Source organism: Cervus canadensis, chromosome 3 (assembly GCF_019320065.1).
Source record: "Cervus canadensis isolate Bull #8, Minnesota chromosome 3, ASM1932006v1, whole genome shotgun sequence".
Lineage (NCBI taxonomy): Eukaryota > Metazoa > Chordata > Mammalia > Artiodactyla > Cervidae > Cervus > Cervus canadensis.
In genome coordinates this window covers 113,473,732-113,498,057 of record NC_057388.1, presented here as the reverse complement: position 1 = coordinate 113,498,057, position 24,326 = coordinate 113,473,732, and the positions used below count along the sequence as shown (strand labels likewise).

Below are 24,326 nucleotides of genomic sequence, written 5' to 3'. Positions count from 1 at the left end.
TATTCATGCGTGTCATTACATATGTAATACTTAAATCTTACATGTATACATGTATAGGTTACATACATAATGTCATGCAGAATAACAGAAATGTCTTTTTTCAATAAAGAAACATAAGATGATATATTTAGGTAAGAATCAGTGTATGAATAATACACTTTACAAATAATAACAATTTACAGTGTTGTTCTGCTATAGCAAAGTCATTCACTTATATATACATATACACTCCTTTTCATTTTCTTTTCCACTATGGTTTATCACAGGATATTGAATAGAGTTCCATGTGCTATACATGGACCTTGTTGTTTATCCATTCTATATATAATAGTTGGCATCTGTTAATCCCAAACTCCCAATCCTTCCCTCCCTCATCTCCCCTCCCTCTGGAAACCACAAGTCTGTTCTCTATGCGTATGAGTCTATTCCTGTTTCATAGATAGGTTCATTTGTGTCATATTTTAGACTTTATATACAAGCGATTGTCATATGATATTTATCTTTCTCTGACTTATTTCACTTAGTATGATAATCTCTAGGTCCATCCATGTTTGCGGCAAATGGCAGTGTTTCTTTTTTATGGCTGAGAAGTGCATGCACACATGCTCAGTCGCTTCGGTCATGTCCAACTCTTTGTGACTCCATAAACCGTAGCCTGTCAAGCTCCTCTGTCCATGACATTCTCCAGACAAGAATAGTGGAGTGGGTTGCCATGCCCTCCTCCAGGGATCTTCCCAACCCAGGGATCAAACCCATGTCTCCAGCATCTGCATTGCAGTCAGATTCTTTACCGCTGAGCCACCGAGGAAGCCGATGGCTGAGAAGTATTCCATGGTGTATATATATGTATATGTGTGTGTGTGTGTGTATACTACAACTTCTTCATCCTTTCGTATGTTGATGGACATTTAGATTGTTTCCATGTCTTGGCTACTGTGATGTGGTTAGCTGATTTTAGATAAAGGTGCTAAGGCAGTTCAATGGGGAAAATAAAGTCTTTTTAGTAAGCATTGTGGAACAACTGGAGATCCGTATGGGAAAAAAAAATTTAATCTTACCACACATCATAATACAAAATTAAACTAAAACAGATCATTGACCTAACGTCAAAGTCAAAATGTAAAGTTTCAAAAAAAAAGATGTAAAGTCTCTAGGAGGAAACACTAGAGAAAATCGTCACAGTGTTGGAGGAGGCAAAGATTTCTTAAATAGGACATGAAAAGCATGAATCATAAAAGGATGGATTGGATCTCATCAAAATTTTAAATTTTGCTCTTTGAAAAATATGGTAGGAACATGAAAACACAAGCCACAGAATGGAATGAAGTGTTCACAATGCATGTATCTGACAAAGAACTTGAATCCTAACTATATTTTTAAAAACTTGTTGCATCATCTGTGGGTCAGAAGGTCAGGCGCAGCTTAGTTGAATCACCTGCCTCCAGGTCTTTTATGAAACTTCAGTCAAGACGTCAGCCAGGGCTGAGGTGTCATCTGAAGGCTTGCTGGGGAAGGAGCGCATCTACTAGTACAAGAGAAGCCATAGTCTTAGGTAGCCTCATCATGGACATGATAGCCCATCACCTTGCTGTGTTCTATGAGAAGCAAGCCACTAGATCCAGTTCACACTCATGAAGAAGAAGGACCAGGGTCTTTCCAACAGTTCCAGAAACATTAGGCACTGTGACACATGTTATCTTTTTATCTATTTTTAATACTCTTCTGTTTTCACTCTTAGTAAATAAGCTTGTAAAATCATATACTTGAATCAGCTTTAAACTATCATTATGCCATTATTTTTTATTATCTGAGTGAAATTATTGAGGCAGGTATTGCATGAACAGTCCTAATATAATTAAACAGATGTACTATGCAAAAAAGAGTCTCTATGCCACATTCACACAACCCAACATGGACCCAAAAAATCCAATTTGAAAAATGGGCAAAAGATTTGTAGAGTCACTTCACAAAAGAAGATCTATGAATGCCCAATAAACAAGATATAAGTAGTCCTGAAGGAAATGCAAATTAAAACCACAATGTAAGAAACCATTATACACCCACTAGAATAACTAAAAATAAAAAAATATTTTAAGGCTAACCATATGCCCAGTTATTCTACTCTCTACTGTTAATTTAAGAGATGTGAAAATGTGTCCACACAAAGACTTGACCATGTATCTTCATAGCATTTTTATTCACTATGGTCAAAATTTAGAAGTTTCCCAAATGTCCATCAAACAAGTGAATGGTGATGCAAAATATGGCACATCCGTACATACAATGGAATACTACTCAGCAGTAAAAAAAGAAGAAACTACTGATACACTGAACAGTGTGAATGAATCTCAAAAGCATCATGCTAAGTGAAATAAGCCAGGTGCACAAGAGTGTGTACTCTATGATTCCATGTCTATAAAATTCTAGAAAATACCTATAGTAACAAAAAGCAGATCACTAGTTGCCTGAAACTGTGGACAAAAATAGGGTTGAACCACAAAGGAGCACCAGGAAACTTTGGTGGGGGGTAATAAAAACGTGTTGTATCTTGATTGTAGTAGTGGTTTCAGCTTGACACAGTTGAACATGGATGCAGTTTATCACCGGTAAATTATGTCACAGTAAAAAGGAGATGGAAAAGTCTTTCTCAAAAGCTTGACACCCTGAGGTCCTACACGTGTATTTAGCTGGCTCTGTGTAGCCGGTTCACCCTCATCGGCTACACAGCACCAAAGAGAGTGAAAAAGATCACACAGTTCCCCGGGGTCGAGCGGAGAGGGTGCCGCAGAGCAGGAACAGGTCCCTTTAACTTTCCTCTTGATCCCTTAACATACACCAAAACGGAACAAAAGTGGAAGTAGTCTCAATCACTTCTGTAACTTTCCACCAGTGTCTGGCCAGAGTTTCCATAAAAAGGGGACACAAAGAGCTGGAAAAACGATTAACAGTAGTCTGTTCTCAGAAGGGTTAATAATTGTAGGGGAGAGAGCAGAGAACAGTGAAGAAAGACTTAATATCATTTGAGGGATTGCTTTATAAGAGGAATATAAGTTTCTATTTGTTTTGAAATAGAGATTTCAAAGCTTACGGCTTGATGCAGTAAGAACCGAAAGGTTAATTGAATTGGCTGAGCAATACTTATTTTTTTAATTTGCTAATTATGGGATATTATGGGATAATAAGAGTTGTCAACGTAATAGAAGGTGTTTAGTTCCCCAGTAAGTCCTGTTAAACACAAACTTGATAAGATTACAATTAGCAAAAAAAAGAAAATTAATTTGGATTTATTTGTGAAAGGAGAAAGAAATGCATATTCTAGACCCTGAGTAATGAGTTCCACAGATCCAGAATTTGAAGAGTAGACAGATTAAACCTATATATGTTTAGGGTTCTTACTTCATATCTTTGATATCATCATATCATCTTCATATCATATCATCTTACTTACATCATATCTTTGATGTGAATTTCTCATCACACCAGATATTTAACTGACTCACCTTTTGTGGTTCTTGGCACATAGCAGATGGTAAATACTTGCTGAATGACTATCTTCAAAATCTTAACATAGTCTATTTTTTGGAAATTAGAAGAAAATTTAACAGAAGCCAGACAAAAAGGATTTTTTTTTTTTTGGTTTAGTCTGTTTTCTTCATCTCTTTGTTTGTTAAATATTTATTTTTATTTATTTATTTGGCTGCACCAGGTCTTAGTTGCACCATATGGGGTCTTCATTGCAACAGATGGGGTCTAGTTCCCTGACCAGGGATCAGACATGGGCCGTCTGTATTGAGAGTGCAGAGTTTTAGCCACTGGACCATCAGGAAGTCCCTCTTCATCTCTTATTTAATGATACCTCCTTTGAAACAGTTTTGAGCTGACTTGTTGAACTGTAGAAATTGGTTACCATGCTCTCTGAAATGACTCTGTGAAATAAATGCTCTTTAAAGGAAATCAAATAAATGTTAGGAAGGAACTAACTTTATACCATCTGAAATTGTTATTTAGAAAACTGTTGAAAGGAACAAAACCTTTCTCCCAAATATAATGATTAAAATCGGTCAGAAGGATTAATAGTTATGGTGTTAAATATCTTATATTTTAAGATATAAATAGTTTCAGTTTTTATTTTATATGTCAGTTTTTTATTTAATGTATCAGTTTTTATTTTTATTTTACAAGTAAATATCTTATATTTTAAGATATAAATAATTTGAGTTTTTACTCAGTTTTTAATAGTTAAGTAGTTTCAGTTTTTATCAAATTTCTACAGCACTTTAAAAAATCAATTGTTCTTACTCAAGAGAAACTAAAATTGTAGAGAGATGGTAAGAGCTGGCAAAGCTCTCCAGCGGTATCCAAACCAGGATGTGCTGTCCAGGACCTCTAGTCCTCAGACAATCTATTAAAATAAAAATGCTGTTCCTGTTTCTTAGCACAGTCACTTTCTTTTAGTCAAAATACCAGCTCCAACGCCCAAGGGGAAGTGGGTGTAATTATTTCTAAACAGAAATGAGGTCCCGGAGAAGCAAGAGTGAGTGGAAGTAAATCACCTCTGAGCCCATTTATGCTGTTAAAATCATCTGCTCACCCACCGTGTTTTCAATTGATTTGCTAATAACGAACAATTCATTTCACCCAAGTATTTTTGCAATGCCTACTATGTGTCAGGCACAGGCGATATAAAATCAAACAGGGTCATTTTTTCCCCTTCAAAGAGTTTATGGGATTTAGGGGAGGACAGAAAAGTGAATCCCAGTCTCATGCTAGGTGCCTTATAGAAGCCTGTGGGTTCAGAGAAGCAATTCACCAGGTAAGCTGTTAGAAGAGGTCAAGAAGCAAGAAAGTCTACCTGGTGAAACCTGAGCCACCTTCTTAAGACTCATTCTTTTCTTTTGTTAATAGGCAAACCTTGAATTTATTTTAGATCACTTTTTTTCCAAAGAAAAACTCCTAATGGAAATTTTCTTAAATTAAGATCCCAGAGAAAAATAGAACCAAATGATAAAACCTCTGAGGAGTATGAGGGTTGATATATACATATATATATATATATATATATATATATGTATATATATATGTATGTATTTTGGCCCTGCCCCACACCTTGCAGAGTCTTATTAGTTCCCCGACCAGGGATCAAACCCTGGGCCCAGGTAGTGAAAGCACAGAGTCTCCTAAGCACGGGACCACTGTTTTCATTTTTTAATATTTATTTATTTGACTGCACTGGGTCTTAGTTGCAGCATGTGGGATCGAACCCCAGCCCTCTGCATTGGGAGTGCAAAGTCTTAGCCACTGCACCACCAGCGAAGATCCAAAAAGTATATACTTTTAGCATCTTTTTTTTTTCCTGGACTAGTTCTTAATATGACTAAAAAGTTTTTCTCATCATTAAGACTCATAAAGGAGTGAGCAGGAACTAGCCTAGTGGCAGAAGTAGGAAAGGGGGGCAGAATATTCAAGCCTTGGGGCTCCAGTGTAGGGGACGCAGAGGAGCTTGGCCAGAGAAGGTGAAGAAATAAAATGACCAGGTCCTGCTCAGGGCTGGGGAGTTGCACTACATCCCTAAAGGGTCCTGAGAGTCACTGGGTGGTTCTAAAGAGAGTAACAAGAACAAGTCTGTGTTTAAAATGAGCCCTGGCTCCAGGGTAGGGAAGGGACTAGAAAAGGATGAGATGGGAGAAACCAGAGCTGAGGAGTGTGATGGAGACAGAGACACCTGGGACAGCCTCCAAGCATGCTGAGACAAAGTGAGAGGACCCAGGGACCATTTGAGATGGATGAGTTTGAATTGCCTGTAGAAGATTAAAACGCAGATGACCAGGAGGCAGTCTGGAGCTCAGGAGAACTGAGGGCTTGTGGCTGAGGCTTGAAGGCCAGCAGCACAGGAGTAGGGGTGAGGCCTGGCTAGGGAGCGCAGAGTGGGAAGTAGAAGAGGGTTCACTGCATCTCCCGCCCGCACTGGTGGGAGCTAACTATCCCCCCTTTGCTTCCACACGGAGGACGTCTTTGCCGAAAAGCAGAACTCACGGAAGACAGCAGGGGAGAAACATCGAAGCTGCTAAATTATTCAAGAGCTCCTTATCCAGTATTTAAGGTTGATTGATTTCTTGCAGTAGCTATTTAGGACTTTTTTTTAAAAGGCAAAGTGAACTCACATCCAACCTCATTGCATACAGGAAAGCTTTTTTGGCCGTTGTTTTATGATTAAGTTTCCAGGCTGGTGTTTGCCCTTCCAACAATCATTCAAAACACTGGGCACAGTTATGCAAGATGGTCCTTAATAACTTAGCATTTTGCAGCAACCAAAAAGTCACACTTGTAAGGGCTCCACGTTTCTCAGTCATCCTTTCAGTAAAGTTCACCTCCACTCCCTCCCATTGCACTGAAGTCCAGTAAGCCCAGACTGGCCGCAGAAGCGGATGGTAGAAATACCACAAATCTACATGAGGTCTACGGAGGGAAACCGGTGCCTCCCTAGCACGAGAGGCACCAGGTATGACGTCGCATCAGTCCGAGCCCCTTTTCTTTGCATGCGCAACATGGCCCGAGCCCTCCCTCTCAGCTCTCCTCCACCCCTGGCTTCCCTGCCAGCCTGAAATAGCTAAAATTAAGTCTGGCGTGTAAGTCTGTTGAGACTTTAAGAAAACATCACCATTGAAAGGGCAGCCGACGACCACCAACTTCAGATGATCTGTCCGAACCCATCCATCACTCATTTCAGTCTGTCAACATGTCCGTGCACATCTGAAAAGCGTCTGGGGCCTTCAACTCCCTGAAATTGACCTTGTGTGTCATAAAACAGAGTCATCTGCCTCCTTTGGTATCCTCTAACTGCATGACTTTCAAAGGAAGAAAGCGTGAGGTGTCTTACAAAGTGAAAAAATAACCTGTGGAAGTAAATTCAGCCTCACTCGCGTATTCGATAGAGACATTTTTATTTTCGTCTACTCCTGTACCCCCACTATCAAGTGCAGTAAAAGTAAGAGACTCACATTAATTTGTCTCCATCTCTATTCTCCACACATGTCGACAGGCACAGGACTTTTGGGTCTGAGGACCAGTTTTGCAGAGTTCACAGCATCCAGAAATTCGTACTCCCACTGGCTGTGCAGTTCTGCCTCCCAGTAAACAATTTGTCAGGATTTCAGGGAAATTGATGACACTCCTACTGAATATCAATGAGGGATTTTTTTTTTAAGTATGCCAAACAGCCTGCAGGAAATTGAAATGTAGACTTTTCCAAAATCAGGACGATTGACATCTCCACTAGGTACTACCAAACTTTTTTTTTAATTAAATTTATTTTGAGATCATTGTGGATTCACGTGCAGTTGTAACAGATAATACAGAGATCCTGCGTGCCCGTCACCTAGTGTCCCCCAGTGTAACATCTTGCAAAGTCTACAGGACAGGAGAAATCGGAACCTTCGTACAATCCTGGTGAAAATGTAAAAAGGTGCAGTCACTGTGGAAAACGGTTTGGTGGTTTCTCAAAATGTTAAATATAGAGTTGCCTATGACCCAGAAATTCCATTCCCAGATCTACACCTAACAGAAATGAACATGTACATCCACACAAACCATGGTACATGAGTGTCTATAGAAGCAATATTCATATTATCACCCAAATATCCAGCAAGTAATGAATGGATAAATAAAAGGTAGTCTATCCATTCGATGGAATATGATTCAGCAATAAAAAGAAATTAAGTGTTGATAAAAATCTTACAACATGGATGAATCTTGAATGCATTATGCTGAGTGGAAGAAGTCAGAGACAAACACATATTATATGATTCCATTTATGTGAAATGTCCAGAATAGGCTAATCTAGAGAGTCAGAAAAGAGATGAGTGGTTGCCTAGGACTGGGCGTGGGGGTTAAGGAGGTTAAAGACAGTAATGGGTACAGGGTTTGCCTTTGGGTTAATGAAAGTGTTGTAAACAGATGCTTGCACAACCCTGCGCATGTACTGAATCATATTTTATGGTACGTGACTCATGTCTCAAAAGATTTTTATAACATTTTCTTCCTTTTATACTTATTTATTCATTTGAGTTTTGGTTGGGGTTTTTGTTGCTGCACGCACGCTTTCTCTAGTTGTGGCAAGTGGGGGCTACCCTAAAGTTGTGGGGCTCGGGCTTCTCATTGCAGTGGCTTCTCTTGTTGTGGAGCACAGGCTGTAAGCACTTGGGCTCAGTAGTTGCAACTTGCTGGCTCTAGGGTGCTCGGGCTTCCGTAGTTGCGCGCAGATCACGGGCTCAGTAGTTTGGGCTGAAGAACTTAAGTTGCTCCCCGGCATGTGGAATCTTCCTGGACCAGGGATCAAACCCATGTCCCCTGTATTGGCAGGCAGATTCTTATCTACTGTACCACCAGGGAAGTCCTCAATAAAGATTTTTTTCTAAATGAACCCCAATTGTCATTTCCTCCACACAATTAAATCAGCTTGGCTTGACTTGTGGCAGAAAATATAATATGATATCACAAGCAGATCTCAGATATGCAGATAACACCACCCTTATGGCAGAAACTGAAGAACTAAAGAGCCTCTTGAAAGTGAAAGAGGAGAGTGAAAAAGTTAGCTTAAAGCTCAGCATTCAAAAAACAAAGATCTGCATCCAGTCCCATCATTTCATGGCAAATAGATGAGAAACAGTGGAAACAGTGGCAGACTTTATATTTGGGGGCTCCAAAATCACTGCAGATGGTGACTGCAGCCATGAAATAACAAGACACTTACTCCTTGGAAGGAAAGTTATGACCAACCTAGACAGCATATTAAAAAGCAGAGATATTACTTTGTCAGCAAAGGTCCGTCTAGTCAAAGCTATGGTTTTTCCAGTTGTCATGTATGGATGTGAGAGTTGGACTATAAAGAAAGCTGAGCGCTGAAGAATTGACGCTTTTGAACTGTGGTGCTGGAGAAGACTCTTGAGAGTCCCTTGGACTGCAAGGAGATCCAACCAGTCCATCCTAAAGGAAATCAGTCCTGGGTGTTCACTGGAAGGACTGATGCTGAAGCTGAAACTCTAATACTTTGGCCACCTGATGCAAAGAGCTGACTCATTTGAAAAGAACCTGATGCTGGCAAAGATTGGAGGCAGGAGGAGAAGGGGACGACAGAGCATGAGATGGTTGGATGGCATCACCGACTCAATGGACATGAGTTTGGGTAAACTCTGGGAGTTGGTGATGGACAGGGAGGCCTGGCGTGCTGCAGTCAATGGGGTCGCAAAGAGTCGGACATGACTGAGCAACTGAACTGACTTACTGATGCAAGCAGGATATTGACTTTGATACAGTTAAGAATCAGAACAGTTCTATCATCACTTTTATGGCCACAGGTACCTCTGTTCCTCCACCCCAATCCCTGACCCCTAGCATTTACTAATCTGTTCTCCATTTCTGTCATTTTGTCATTTCAAGAACATTATACAAATGGAATCGTACAGTATATAATCTTTGAAAGTGACAGTGAAGTAGATCAGTCGTGTCCAACTCTTTGCGACCCCATGGATGGTAGCCTACCACGCTCCTCCGTCCATGGGATCTTCCAGGCAAGAGTACTGGAGTGGGTTGCCATTTCCTTCTCCAGAGGATCTCCCCGACCCAGGGATTGAACCCAGGTCTCCCGCATTGTAGGCAGATGCTTTTACCATCTGAGCCACCAGGGAAGCCTTTAAGAACTGGCTTTTTTCACTGAGATACTTGCCTGGACATTCATGCAAGTGGCTGTATGTATCAATAGTTGATTGCTTTTTATTGCTGAGTAGTACTCCACTGTATAGATGTAACATTGTTGAACCACATCTGTTATTTCCAGTTTTGGCTGAGACAAATGATGCTGTTTTGAACATGCATACATAGGTTTTTGTGTAAACATGTTTTGTTTCCCCCAGGATAAATGCCCAAGAATGTCATTGATGTATCTAACATATGACAGTTGGGAGGTTATTTCCTTAAGGAACTGCCAAATTGTTTCCCATAGTGGTATGATTTTGCATCCCCACAGCAACACATAAGAGATTCTGTTTCTCTGAATCCTCACTGGCATTTGGTGTGACCACCATTTTTATTTTGACCAGTCTTAACAGGTGTGAGGTGATAGCTTATTGTGGTTTTGATTAGCATTTCCCTAATGGCTAATGATGCTGGCCTTAACTTTCATGTGCTTTTTTGCCATCTATACATCTTTTTCAGTGAAATGTCTCTTTGTATCTTTTGCCTATGTTCTGACTGGATTGTTTTCTTTTTCTGCTATTGCTTTTTGAGAGTTCTTTACATATTCCAAATACTGGTCATTTGTTGGCTTTGTGGTCTGAAAATCTTTTTCTCCCACTCTGTAGCTTGTCTTTTTATCCTCTCAACAGGCTCTGTCACGGGGCAAACATTTTAAATTTTAATGAGGTCCAATTCATTAATTTTTTATTTTACGGCTCATGCTTTTGATGTCAGATCTAACTGTTTATCAATAGGTCCCAAAGGCTTTCTCCTATTTTTTTCCTAAAAGTTTCATAGTACTACATATTTATAAGTCCTTGATCCAATTTTAGCTCATTTTTGTATAAGGTGTGAGGCTTACATTAGGGTTTTTTGCCTGTTGATGTCCAATTGCTCCAGCATCATTGTCTTTGCATCTTTATCATACATCGATTTGCAGTATTTATGTGGATCTATTTCTGGATTCTCTACTTGTTTCTATTGATCATTGTGTCTATCTCCCTGCCAAAACCACACAGTCTTGATTACCGTAGCGCTGTGGTAAGCTTTATTTTTTGTACTAATAATTATCTGTTTGGCTGCACTGGGTCTGTGCTGCATACTTGGGCTCTCTGATCTTTGCTGTGGCTTGTGAAATCTTTAGTTGTGGTGTGCAAACTCAGTTGCAGCATGTGGGGCCTAGCTCCCTGACCAGGGATTGAACCTGGAACCCCCTGGATTGGAAACCAAGAGTCTTAGCCACTGGACCACTAGGGAAGACCCTGTTGGGTCTTTAATATCCATAGAGTGACTCTTCCCACTTCAATTCTTCTCTTTCAGGCCTATTTTAGCTTTGCCTTTCTGTGTAAATTTTAGAAGCTTGGCTTGTCTATGAAAAACCTGGTTGGGATTTTGATGGGTATTGCATTCAACCTGGAGATCAGTCTGGAGAGAGAAAGGATGTCTTTACTGTGCTGAGTTTTCCGATCCATGAAGTACCTCTCCACTTATTTCAGTATTCTTTTATCCACACATTGTAATTTTCAGTATACAGATCTTGTGACATGTTCTCCCAAGTGAATACCTAAGTATTTAATTTTCTTTGTGGTGATCGTAAATAATGTTGGTTTTTCTTTTAATATTTATTTATTTGGCTGCACTGGGTCCTAGCTGTGGCACGAGGGATCTTCAATCTCCCGTGTGGCAACATGTCGGGTGTTTAGTTGGGACATGTTGTGGGGGATTTAGTTCCCTGGCCCGGGATCTAGTTCTACCTGCATTGGGAATGCAGAGTCTTAGCTACTGGGCCACCAGGGACGTCCCAATAATATTACTTTTAATACCAGTTTCCCCATGTTCATTGTCAGCATACACAAATATGATTGACTTTTATGTATTGATCTTGTATCCTGTAACCTTGCTGAACTCATTAGTTCCAGTTTTGGTGTTTTGGGGGTTTTGTGGGAGGTTTTTTAATTAGTAGATTCCTTGGGACTTTCTATGCAGACAATCATACCTGCAAGTAGGGATGGTTTTATTTCTTTCTTTCCAACTTGTATGTCTTTTATTTTTCCTTGCCGTATTGCAGTGGCTGGAACTTCCGGTACTATGTTGAATAAGAACAGTGTGAAAGCAGACATCCTTATCTTCTTCTGAACTTAGAGAGGAAGCATTCAGTCTTTTGCTGTTAAGCATGACCCAGCAAAGGGTTTTTACCACCTCTTACAAAATTATTTTTCTTTTCCTCCCCCCACATTTTTAAAGGCAAAGATTAAGACTAAGAGATTGGTAGGACATAGGGGGATCCACTGGTTAAGACATCATACTTCCAATGCAGGGGGTGTAGGTTCAATTCCTGGTCAGGGAACTAAGATCCCACATGCTACAGGGTGTGGCAAGAAAACAAAAAAAGACTTAAATTGGCCCAACTGAGATGACAGAGCAAAAAGAAGGCATAAAGATATGAGTACTTCCTCCTCCAGGCTAGGCTTGCAATAATGACAGAACCAAGTTCCTTGGGGGGGTGGGGGTGGAGCCTTAATCAGCGTTGGCGAGCTAATCTCTTTATCACGGTGCTTGCACTCTGCAGTGAGCTAAGGGCCCTGCACCTGGGGCAGTCATTGCCTGTAACACAGGAGAGGGGTGCCTGTCGCCTATTTGGCTACCCTGCTCTTCCAGGAAGCTCTCGGCTGCCAGGCCCCGCTGCCTGCCAACCTAAGCTGGCGATCGGAGAGTCTCAGATACCCAGATCCAGGGTAACAGAAGTGGCCAGAGCCAGATTTAGAATTTTATGTACTTTTTGGCACTGGCTCCCCAAAGAAGAGAATGAGCTACCAAGAGAGGAAGCAAGAGTTTCATGGCCGGGTAAAACTGATAGCAACAGTGCATCTACAATACGTGTATCCCCGGGGAACAAAAATTTTAATAGGGGGAAAAGGGATGGGCTTTTTTGCTGTCTCCGACTCCTCGCTACCCCATGGACTGCACGCCGGACGTAGGGCTAAAATTTAAAAGAAAAGCAAGCAAGCACGCCCTCATTCACACCGCCCTCCGCCCCCGTCTGCGATGTCATCTCCCCTGGGGTCTCGCAGGCTCCATCACCGTCTCCCGGGCACATCGCCCCGCCCACCGCACCCCCACCTGGCTCCGCACCCCTCGGGCCCCACCCCCGGGCCGGCCGAGACCACACCTGCGCAGGTTAAACCTGCGGGGACGCGCTTCCGTGGGTGGCTGGGGGAAGGTGAGCGGGTGTGAGCAAGGGGGTGGGAGGACAGGCCGAGGATGAGAAGAACAGCCTCGGCGAAAGGCGGGTCGGCGGCCCCGGCGGCCGGAGCGGGGCGCCCCCACCGCCCTGGCGTGGACCAGCCCCGGTCCCCCGGGGTCCTCTTCCCACGGTTCCCTCTCGCCGGTCCGTACCAACGCGCGGGGAGCGGAGGGGGCGGGGAGCAGGAGCGGGCCGTCCCACTCGGGATGGCGGGGCGGCAGGTCAGGCCACGGCCGGCCTGGGGCGGGGAGCGGGGGACTGGGCCGGGGAGGGGGAACTGGGCCGCGCCGCCGGTTCCCTGCCGGGCCCCGCGAGCTGGGCAGCGCTCTGCCACCCCCGACCCACCCCAGTCCTGCCAGCTGCGCTGGAGGCCCCCTTCTCGGGGCGACCCCGCGCCGAGCGAGGCCGGAGCGCCCGGCGGGGCAGCAGAGCCCACCCGCGGCCCCGCCCCCGCCCACTCCCGCGCCCACCCAGGCCGCGCCCCCGCGCCCCCGCGCCCCCGCGCCGCCGTACAGCGGCCCCGCGGCCCCCTGCGTTCCGGCCCCGCCCCTGTCCCCGCCCCTGCGGCCTAGGCCCCGCCCCGAGGCACTGCCGTTGTGCTGCGGCCCCGCCCCGGCCCCGCCCCCGCCGCCGTACCGCGTCCCGCCCCCGCCCCTGACCCCGCCCCTGCGGTCTCGGCCCCGCCCCTGCTGCCCGCCCCGTGCGGCCCGCCCCCGCTGCCGTACCGCGGCCCTGCGGCCCCCAGCGTCCGGGCTTCGCGTCAAGGCCCCGCCCCTGCGGCCCCGCCCTCGCGACCTCTCCGCGGTACCGCGGCCCTGCGGCCCGGCCTCGCGGCCCGGCCCCGCCCCCGGCCCCGCCCCTGCGGCCCCGCCCCCGCCCCCGCGGCCCCGCCGCCGTACCGCGGCCCTGCGGCCCCCCGCGGCCCCGCCGCGCCCCAGTCTCCCTGCACCCCCGCCCTCCGCCCCCGCGCGCCCCCGCCCGCGCGGCCGGGGACGAGCGCCGCCGAGCGCATGCTGATCCGTGTCGTCCTCCTCCTCCTCAGGCGGCGCTGGCGGCGGCCCCGGGACCCGCGGAAGCCGGCATGCTGGAGAAATTCGAGTTGGAAGAAGAAGGTGAGTGCCCCCCCGCCCACCGCCCGCCGCTGGATCGCGCCTCCGCCGGGGGCCGGGAGGGGCCGGGGCGCGGGGACAGCCGGGTCCCCGTCCCGGAGGCCGCGGGTCCCCGCTGCCCACCGCCCGTCCAGCCTCGGCGGGGGCCGGCGAGGGAGACGCGGGGCCGGCGGAGCGCGTCTGCAGCGGCCGCGGTGCCTCTCAGAGGCGTAATCGAGCTGGCTCCAAGGGGAGCCCGCAGCCCGGCCCTCGGAACGGATGGTCGGTCCTTTTGTCCTTACGAGCTGGACTCGGCTGAGAGCAAGGTGACATGCAGTCGTGATTGTTTGTAATGCCACGGTACGCAGGGAAGTCGCCCCAAATTATGTGTATGGTCCGTACCTTTAAATAACACACACGGCTTCCCTATCTGTACTTGTGAAAATACCACCAGCAGGGTGTGTCTTCTTGTCTTAATAGGGAAAGTTCAATAGGAAAACCGGAGGCGGCTCAGCGAATGGGGTCTGAGTTCAGGTGACCCTGTCATTCCATCGTTTCTGTCGCCTCTTCTCTCACTCACTTTTTCATCTTCCTGGCTCCTTTTCGCCTTTCTTCTTCTTACTTGGATGTGATTTCGAAGCTGTGAAAATGTGAGGGGATGGATTTTTTTTTCCTTTGGCAAAAATGAATATTTAACATGGAATATGGTCAGCTCTTACCTGAATTCTTATTTTGAAACTGAAAATTTGGAGGGGATACGCTTGTTCTTTGGTAAAATTAGTTTTTAAAATGGAATATGATGAACTCAGAGTTGAAAAAGAACTTTGTATAGGATGTTGGACAATTTGAGGAATGTAAAAGACCTCCACACTGCCTTGTGTTCTTCCATTATTCATTTAGTGACTTCTCTTTTTTTCCAAGAGTATTGATGGAATAAAGCTCCGGGAACAAAGCATGTGCCATGTGGATGCCGTGGCTTGTGCCAACTTTAATACTTCCGTTCATTTACAGTCAGGCAATTACTTAAATAAGCATGCTCAGCCAATATGAGAACGTTCAATTGACAGTATTAGGCCAGGGCCTAATTTTTTAGGCCTAAGTTTATTTTTCCTTTTAGAGTTCCTGCATTTCACAGACCTGTTAGCCAGAAGATAGTGTATTCATAGTAATTATCATCAAAAGTCTGCAGCCATATTTACTATTAACAAGCAGTTACATGATGCATTTCAGAATTTTACTGGGACTTAATTTTCATTCTATCTTACTGAAAAATAGTCCAGTGTCTTAAGTCAAATCCACCTAACTATTCCTCGTTTTTATTGTATTGCACGTCAAATTTTGGGCATTGTCCAAAGGGCACTGCCCCCCCCCCCCCATTAAGATTTTGAATGTCGAGATCCTAAGAGTTTTCTTTGTCCCTGATTTTAGTAACAATGGGAGTCCATTACATTTTCATCATTTTGCGATTTACATGGGGGCAAAAGGAAAGGCAAGTTGATGCTATTAGAGAGGTGCTCATAGTTAGGGGCTTCCCAGGTGATTCACTGGTAAAGAACCTGCCTGCCAATACAGGATATCTGGGTTCAGTCCCTGAGTCGGGATGATCTCCTGGAGGAGGAAATGGCAACCCACTCCAGTATTCTTGCTGAGATAATCCCACGGACAGAGGAGCCTGGCGGGCGACAGTCCATGGGGGTCGCAAAGAGACTGATCAACTGAGCACACATGCACCCCCACATAGTTATCGTTAAAAGCATAAGGCCCAGCTTCAGATCCGTATCTTAACTTATTAAGCTGTGTGACCTTGGGCAAGTTACTTAACCTCCCTGTGCCTTAGTCTTCCCATTCATAAGGAGCTAATATCAGAGTGTTTTGAGGATTAAATGAGATAGTCCATATAATGCTATTTAGTACACTGTAAATTCACAGGAAGCACTGTGTAAATGTTGCTGTTAATTTTAAGCACCATTTACTATTGTACTGAACTCATATACTTTGTAAGTTTTTATCAATGAATCTTCCATAGAGATTCTTCTCAACACAGGTTAGGTTTTTTTTTCCTTACTTGAGATTTATTAATTATGTTACATTTTTCAAAGCAGATATATAAGCCTTTTCTCTTTTGCATTGTTTCTGCCAATGGAGTGAATGTAAAATGTTAAACCTAAGCATCTAAGGAAAGGAATTTCCCATTTTCACCCATCTGCTTTTATCTATATTTCTGTCATTACTTTAAAGCATGCTGAACCCCACAAATAACCCTGTCAAACTTTTCTAGATTCTTAAGGAGGCAAAATGTTAAATAGCAGTTTCTTGGAAGCTGTCAGCCAAGCTGGAAGGGATAGTGTTGGCGTGGTCGTCTCAAACGCTGCTTTGTTTCTTTTGAACTTCAGATTGCTTATTCATCCAAAATACAGAAAAATTGAGTATCAAGCAGAATCTTAACGTTTATATGGGGGGAAAGTAAGTCCTAACACACATTACACCTTTCAGTATCCTGTGAGCTGACTTGTTAGCAGCCTACATAATACATGGCTGTTGAGTAGATCCTCATTTAATCTTCCAGCTCCCTTTCTATTCACCTAATGTCATCCTTTGTGCATTATGATCTGGAGGCTTTCCTTAGATGGAGATACATTTGGGATACACGGAGACACTTGATTACTAGTGTTTTCGTTACCAAGTATTTTTCTCTTTCCTAATAGATTATAACAGATACTCTGTTAGAAACAAAATTGGCAACATTAGTGAAGCTGGAGTCATCTCTTAAAACATTCTTTGCTTCTGGGAAGAAAGAACAAATTGGACCTCATTCTCCCCTGTGTGGTTGTTCAGCTCCTCTTTTGCCTGGGTTCTGACCCCAGCTGCCCACCCATTTCTTACGTTCATGCCCTGACAGAGGGACCTTTCCAGAGCATGAATTGACAGCCCCATTCCTTTACGGGAAAAATCTTTACCACTTTTCTGTGTCTATATATAGAATACACGCAGACTTTTCATCTGCAGCCTCACCGCCTCCTCCCAGCCATGCACATGAGAGACTGGAGAGCTTGCTCTCTCTGGAGAGAGCTTTTCAAAAGGCAGATTCTGGTTCTCTGTGTCGGGGAGTGGGGGGTGGGCCTGGGAGTCTGCATTTCTGCCAAGCTCACAAGTGTGGCTGTTGCTGCCTCAGACGGAGTAATCAGGCTATAGAACCAGCCTCAGCAATCTCGTTCTGTCAAGAACTAGATGGGCTCCATCTCAGTCTCTGTCATAACTCCTTAACCCGCCCCCCCTCCCCAACCAGGCTGCCGCAGAGCAGCAACACGGTCCCACTGGCCGGGCTGGTGTTCCAGCCAAACTTTGTTTACAGAAAGAGGCCAAGTTGGGCCCACAAGCAGAGTTGGCCAGCCCCCTGTTCTGTGACTCCTCGCAGTCCCAGTGACTCAGGGTTTGCATCCTTTGGAGGGTGAGACCTTCTCTCGCTATGTTCTCCAGCTGCCAGCGTTACCACTGTGTACATCCTGTTTCATACCACCACCATCACAGCTCAGCCCAGGTCTCACCCTCTTAGAGTCCCTCCCTAAAGCCCTTCTGTGCGCATGCTTAGTCACTCAGTCGTGTCCGACTCTGCAACCCCGTGGACTATAACCCACCAGGCTCTTCCGTCCACGGCATTCTCCAGGCAGGAGTATTGGAGGGGGTAGCCATTCCCTTCTCCAGGGGATCTTCCCAGCCCAGGGACCGAAGCCGGGTCTCCTGCATTGCAGGCAGATTCTTCGCTGTCTGAGCCACCAGGGAAAACCAGAGCCCTTCTGTACTTCTCCACAATCCCTCCTCCCCTTCCCAGCCCGTGACACCGTGGTGCACCGTGGGCGCTCAGCGGTATTCTGGCGACTACACCCAGGGTTTATGGTTCCTTTATGGGAGCAGTGGGAGGATGGGATGATTCAGTATCTGCAAAGTGATGAGAGCGGCGCCTAGCGCTCAGCAGTCACATTATGTGTTCGCTTTTCAAATGTTATATTACATCAGTCATACCTGTTTGCTTTTATCAAGGTTAAATGTCTAGAACTTATTTAACGACAAGACCAAGCACCGCCGTAAGCACCTGAGCCCTCGAATGCTTTCTCCAGTAAATGATGTTGTTGCTGTCCAGTGGCTCAGTTGTGTCCGACTCTTTGCCACCCCATGGACTGCAGCACGCCAGGCTTCCCTGTCCTTCACCATCTCCCAGAGCTTGCCAAACTCATGTCCGTTGAGTCTGTGATGCCATTCAACCATCCCATCCTCTGTCGTCCCCTTCTCCTCCTGCCCTCAATCTTTCCCGTCTTCGGGGTCTTTTCCAATGAATCAGCTCTTCAAATCAGGTGGCCAGAGTATTGGAGCTTCAGTTTCAGCAGCAGTCCTTCCAATGAATATTCAGGGTTGAAATGTATCCATGATTAATAACCCTATGATTCTGGTACCACGTCAAGAATGTTATAGCCCCTGGAAACTATCTGTGTTATCTCCTCGCCCTCTTCTCACCGTTCCAGCTGTCGCAGCCTTTCCAGTTATTTCAGGCTTTCAGTAGCTCACTCTGTGGGTTCGTCCCACCGTCTCACTTCTGTCCACTCGCCTCCCCTCTGTTCCCTCACTGTCTGCCTGCTTCCTTCACAGTCCTCTGTCTAAGCTATTCCTTCTTCACCTGCAAGGAATTCCTCAAAGGATAGTATTTTCAAGACTTGCCTCCAAACTCATTTTCCTAGCAAGACTGATCAACCCTAGTCTTCACGATGAAAACTAGGTAAGAAGTGGACGTGGAAAGTAAAAGCGAGAGGGAAAGTACTATTTTTCAGTCAGGAGTCTGGTAACCTGAGACCCCATTCTGTAATGAGGCAGCTGTGTTCTTGGCTGATCCGAGTCTCTCCAGGTGTTGTTTGTCTGTCTCGTTGTCATTGTCACTGCTGTGGGTTTTCTCTGTAGAATGAAGCCCAGCACTTGGAAACTTGTGCTTTTCCTTCCAGCCTGAAAATATGACCTAGAGCAACGAGCAGGTGCTCTGCAGAAACCAGAAATGTACATTCACTCAAACTCGCTCATTCTCAACTGAAGGATGTTGCTGTGATGCAGATGTCACTGTGATGTGAGCAGAGATTGGCTCTTGTTGGGGGACAAAAAAAATCTTAGATATAATAGTGGTTTCTGGCTCTCCAAAGGGCCCCTGAATGGATATACAATGTGTTTTCAGTATTCAAGTTTCATGGGGGTAAGACGGGGCGGGGCGGGGGGAGGGGCGTGAGTAATGAGAAGCACTGCTCTGACTTTTCTTAAGGAAGTCCTCCTGTGCATTTATAACCCCTCATCACTTAGCCTTGATAGCAGATCTCCCAGGAGGCTTGGCTGCATCCACTCGGTTCGCTGACTGTGGTGTGAGGGGTGCTGACCTCTGGTGGTGACAGGTTGATGATCACAGCTCAGTCGCTGGCCGATCGCCTCGTAGTATCAGAAGGCTCTGATGACCTACCATTCAGACTCTGCCCTTCCCTACTGAGCCTGCCACTTACCTTCCACAAGAGAGTGACTGTATCTTGATTATAAAAATAGTTACAGCTGTAAGAAACATTCACAGTGAAACATTTTCTCTTCTGGCTGGCCCCATATTTGAAAGTTTGCTATATTTAGTAGATTTTAGGTGTACATTTTAAAGTCTCTGAAGTCAGGCTATAACTTCACATTTGATGGTATCTTAGATTTGATGAGGTAGAGGAGCGGAGGTTTTGTTGTCTGAAATGTTAAGACCCCCGACGCCTTTAAACAAGAGGGGAGTTCACAGCAGGGTTTGGGGATCTAAAAGCGGGACTGGCCACCAGGCTTCACAAGTAACTGGGGAGTCACCAGGAGCCGAGGCGGGGCTGAGTCATCTCCGGGATGAAAGGATCGCCATGACCTTCCCTCTCAGGACTGGCTCTGTCTGCTCCATGGTGGGCGCCCAGCAGCCCCAGCCAACAGCTGGCCGGAGTCCAGGCCGGTGAGTCAGACCGTGTGCTCGCTGGCCGGGTGGTTCCATCCTACAGCTCTGCAGTGGGGGCGGAAGAACCCTTGCGAAGTTGTCATACCAGGACCCCGGGGACTTTCCATCTTACCTGTGAAATGAAAAGTGGAAGAATGTTTGTGTCCTTTTTCTGGTTTATAGTAACTGGTGTGTACTAGGTATATTAAGACACTGTTGTAAATCTTTTACGTTGATCTCATCTAAACCTCAGAGCAACTCTAAGAGGTAAATATTTTTATCATCCCTGTTTTATAGAGGGGAACACTAAGAGGGTGAGAGGTTAAGTAAGATACCTCAGGGGATGTATCTGGGAAGGTGGGGTCACCAGGTTTCAAACACGGTCGTTAGGCTCACTGCACGGGCTCCGAGCCAGCCTGCATTCCCAACAGGAAGTAGTCCCTTACCCGGAAACCCACTTTCCACGCCCTCACCTCCCATCTCTTCTTCAGCCCCTTTCCACCTCTTCACCCAGGCTCCCCAAGGTGGTCCTTTGTGGCTCTGTTCTGCAACCTCCAGCAGACACTTAGTCCTCTTCTCATCTTGAGCTCTTAGTAGCCGTCCCCAGAGACAACCTCCGCCCCCTTCGCCCATGGAACACTCCGGCTGCGCTCCTTGTCCCTGTCTCCTTGGTGGTTTTCCTCTTTTTCCTTTTTTGGTTCTGTTCTGTTTTGTAGTAGCAGGTGGAGTGAGGTCTGACTCACACGGACATTAGATATGGGACTTGCTCCTGGCTCTGCCCAAAGCCCCCCTTGTCTTCTCCTCCTGTCCTCTCCCCTAGACAGTCCTACTCACTCCCAGGGCTGTAATTACCCCCTGCCTGTTGCCCAGTGTTCTAATCCCGTGTATTTAATTACAGGATGCTTTAATAACCGGTGACGCTCCCGCAGTTATCTCCAGCCACATCTCTCCCAAGTATCCAGTTGCCTATTGGATGTCTCCACGTGAGGCACCACCACCTCTCTCACCCAGCCTCCCGCTCCCCTCTTCTGTTTTCTCCCCCAGCCTGATTCAGTAAATGGGCACCGTGTCCCCCTGGTTTTTTTATTTTGTATTTTAACAAGAATGATGTTGAGCTCTGCCTCTCTCACCCACCCTCCCCACATCCAAGCCGTCCCTTCTCTCCCTGTCACCTCCTGAATCCCTCCCGTCTGTCACTCTGCCATCGTCACCTCTCTGCCGACTGTTAAACAGCCTGATCACCCAGCATCCACTCTGGCCCCCTTCAGTTAACTTCACATGCTGCAGTTAGCGATACTTTCTAAAAACATGTGTCTAATGGCATCATTTCCACACTTAAAAGCTTTCTCTGGCTTCCTCTGCCTTTGGGCAGGAGTCCGGTCTTCTCCCCATGTTCTCTGCCCCTCCGTTCTGCCTGCCTCACCTCACACCGCCCTTCTCCAGGCCTCCTGCACGTTCCTCAGCTTTGTTCTCTGCGCCTTCTGGACTTCAGGCGGGCTGTCCCCTCTCCCTGGATGGTTCTTCCCTGTCCTCTGAGCCACCCGCTGGCTTTCTTCAGGTCTCAGCCTAAATGTCACTCCCTCAGGAAGGGCGACTTTCTGGAATCCCCAGACCAGCCTTCACACCTTATATCACAACCCCACCTGGTTGATTGGGCTGTTCAGGAGAAATGTATTTGTTCATGTTTCCTTGCCGTCATGTAAGCCGTGTGAGGACGGGGCTGAAAACTTGCTATTTGCCAGACCTCAGAGGTATCATGATAAACAAGACCTAGTTTCAGTAAGTATTTGTCACATACGTGAACTCATCGTTTTTGGAGCTTTAACCTTTACTCTGGCACGTGGGCTCAGTGTACTTCAGTGGTTAATGTTACTTCTTATGAGGAAATAAAGGCATTTCTATTAAAGGCAGTGAGAGGAAGCCCCCTTGCCAGGCTGATGTGTGCTAATCCAAGAGCAGTGACTAGGCAGAGGTGAGATGACCTGGGTGTACCTCCCAGGTGTGCCGAGACTCCCGCTCCTGAACGTGAGGTCAGAGTGGACTCTGTCATGAACAGCTTCAGAGGCAGTCACGGTGGATGGAAATGTGATAACTTACTCCCATAACCTGGTGTCCGAGGAAAAAGTCTCTTAGATCTTTCTTTTGTGGCTGTGACTGCACTTGTGCTGGTGTTAGGGGAGAAGTCAAGCTTCACTCAGATGCTCAAAGGAGAAGGTCCTTTGGGGAGGAAGCTAATTTGGGAAAGTTTTGGTCAAATTTTAGTCACATCTTAAATCTGTTCACTTGCTGCTTCTGCCCCAGTTAGAGCTATTTCCTGTGTATCTGAATTTACGTCACATCATTGAGGTTCTGAACTTTGTAGTACCTGATTCATGTTGTTTTAGGTTATACTTTGGTCATTTGTTTCTAATAGTAAGTTGTTGTTCAGTTGCTCAGTCATGTCCGACTCTTTGCGACCTCATGGACTGCAGCATGCTAAGCTTCCCAGTCCTTCACTATCTCCTGGAGCTTGTTCAAACTCACGTCCATCGAGTCGGTGATGCCATCCAACCAACTCATCCTCTGTTGTCCCCTTCTCCCCCTGCCCTCAATCTTTCCCAGCTTCAGGGTCTTTTCTAATGAGTCAGCTCTTTGCATCAGATGGACAAAGCATTGGAGCTTTAGCTTCAGCATCAGTCCTTCCAATGAATATTCAGGGTTGATTTCCTTTCGGATTGATTGGTTTGATCTCCTTGCTTTCCAAGGGACTCTCAAGAGTCTTCTCCAACACCACAGTTAGAAAGCATCAAGTTGCTACCAGTAGATTGTTTGTCATAGACCACGTGTTGTGGAATGTGTACTTGTTTCAGTAAGACCTCAGGAAGACAGATGTCCCTTCGTTTGGCTCTTCCTTTCATAGTGACTCCTTGAGCTTTGATTCTTACGCATGTGGCCTGTCCCCTCCCCCTTTAAGTTGCACGTGTAATTAGTGTCAAGTAATCAAGAGCATGAGTCAGACCCAGGTTGGAGTCCCACTTCTTCAACTTAAGAGCTATGAGACCTTAGGCAAGTTATTTCAAGCTTCAGTTTTTCCTTGTGTAAGCAGGAAGTAATCATAGCACCCAGCTAAATAGGATTATCCATGCATTAAATAACCTGAATGTAATGGTACCTGCCCTGTTGTACAGTCTCCACAAATATACTACGGTGATGCCCCTGGAAAGGACCAGAAAGGCAAACGAGCCAAAAGGTAGAATCAGGCCACCATCAGAGCTTCATCCGGTGACTGCCGCTGGCCCAGCGACGACTTCGGGGTCAGACGTCTCCGCATGTGACTATCATATGAGTACCATCCAGTCAGCAGCGCCTGTGATCTATCCCATCCCTCAGAATCACTCTGCAGGAAAGATGGTGTCCTCCCCATTTTACAAACGAAGAGATCCAGGCCAAGGGGATGAAGGAACTTGCGGAGCACCCCACAGAATGTGATGGCAGTTCTGACACAGATCTGCTCTAGACGTGCCCCGTTCGTTTTTCTACACAGGCTCCCACAAGCACCCGAAGTTCCTGTAGCCCCCGCTAGAGAGGCGCGTGCTCCCTGACGTACTGATGTACCTGACGTACTGACGTACCAACGAACTGACGTACCGGACGTATTGACGTACCCACGTATGTACTGATGTGCCTGACGTACTGACGTACCCAGGCCTGTGGGCTCAGCAGGGAACCATGTGTCCTCCCTGCCTGACTCTGCAAGTCACTTGTCGCATTTAGGGGTGAAATTGTGACTCTGGGCAGCACTTCCGCATGCTGTAGAAGGATGCTGCGCTGTGTTAGAGGCGACATGAGGACCCATTGTGTCGCTAAACCCCAGAGACGCGCACGCGTTTACAGATGTGTTAAAGCGCGGTACCTGAAATATGTCAAGGCGTCTCCGAACCACGTTCTAATCCAGATATCAAACCGAAGCACGCTGGTGGGGACAGGGTGACAAGCCTGTCTGAGCCGTACCTGACCAGTTCACTGCGCTGAGTCCCACACTGTGGTTCAGGGTGGTTTGTTGAATATGTTCATGTCTCTCTCCTCCCTGCCCCAGAAATGCTATGGAAATGTCAGCAATCCATGAAATCGAATACAGAAAATAGTCTTGCTCAACAAAAGCTAAAGCTTAATTCTTGGGAAAAGACCAATAAAATGGATAAACCTGTGTCAAGTCTGTTCAAGAAAAAAATAAAAATAAAAAAGAGTGAAAATGCCCGGTGTTAGAAATGAGGACTTGTTAATAATAAATGCAGAGATTTAGAAAATCACA

At 46.0% G+C, this 24,326-nt stretch overlaps 1 protein-coding gene across 9 annotated transcripts in view; it reads left to right on the top strand.

The window, feature by feature from the left end:
* Window positions 1-24,326, top strand: part of PRKAG2 (protein kinase AMP-activated non-catalytic subunit gamma 2) — a 293,481-nt gene that overhangs the window by 219,622 nt on the left and 49,533 nt on the right. For 6 of the 9 annotated variants that reach the window (XM_043464194.1, XM_043464192.1, XM_043464193.1 and 3 more), the window contains one exon: window positions 14,016-14,085. In XM_043464194.1, coding sequence (XP_043320129.1) covers window positions 14,016-14,085 — 70 coding nt within the window. Of the gene's footprint in view, window positions 1-12,670; window positions 12,950-13,911; window positions 14,086-24,326 lie in introns of those variants that run through there. The other 3 variants (XM_043464197.1, XM_043464196.1, XM_043464198.1) reach the window with 2 other exon arrangements.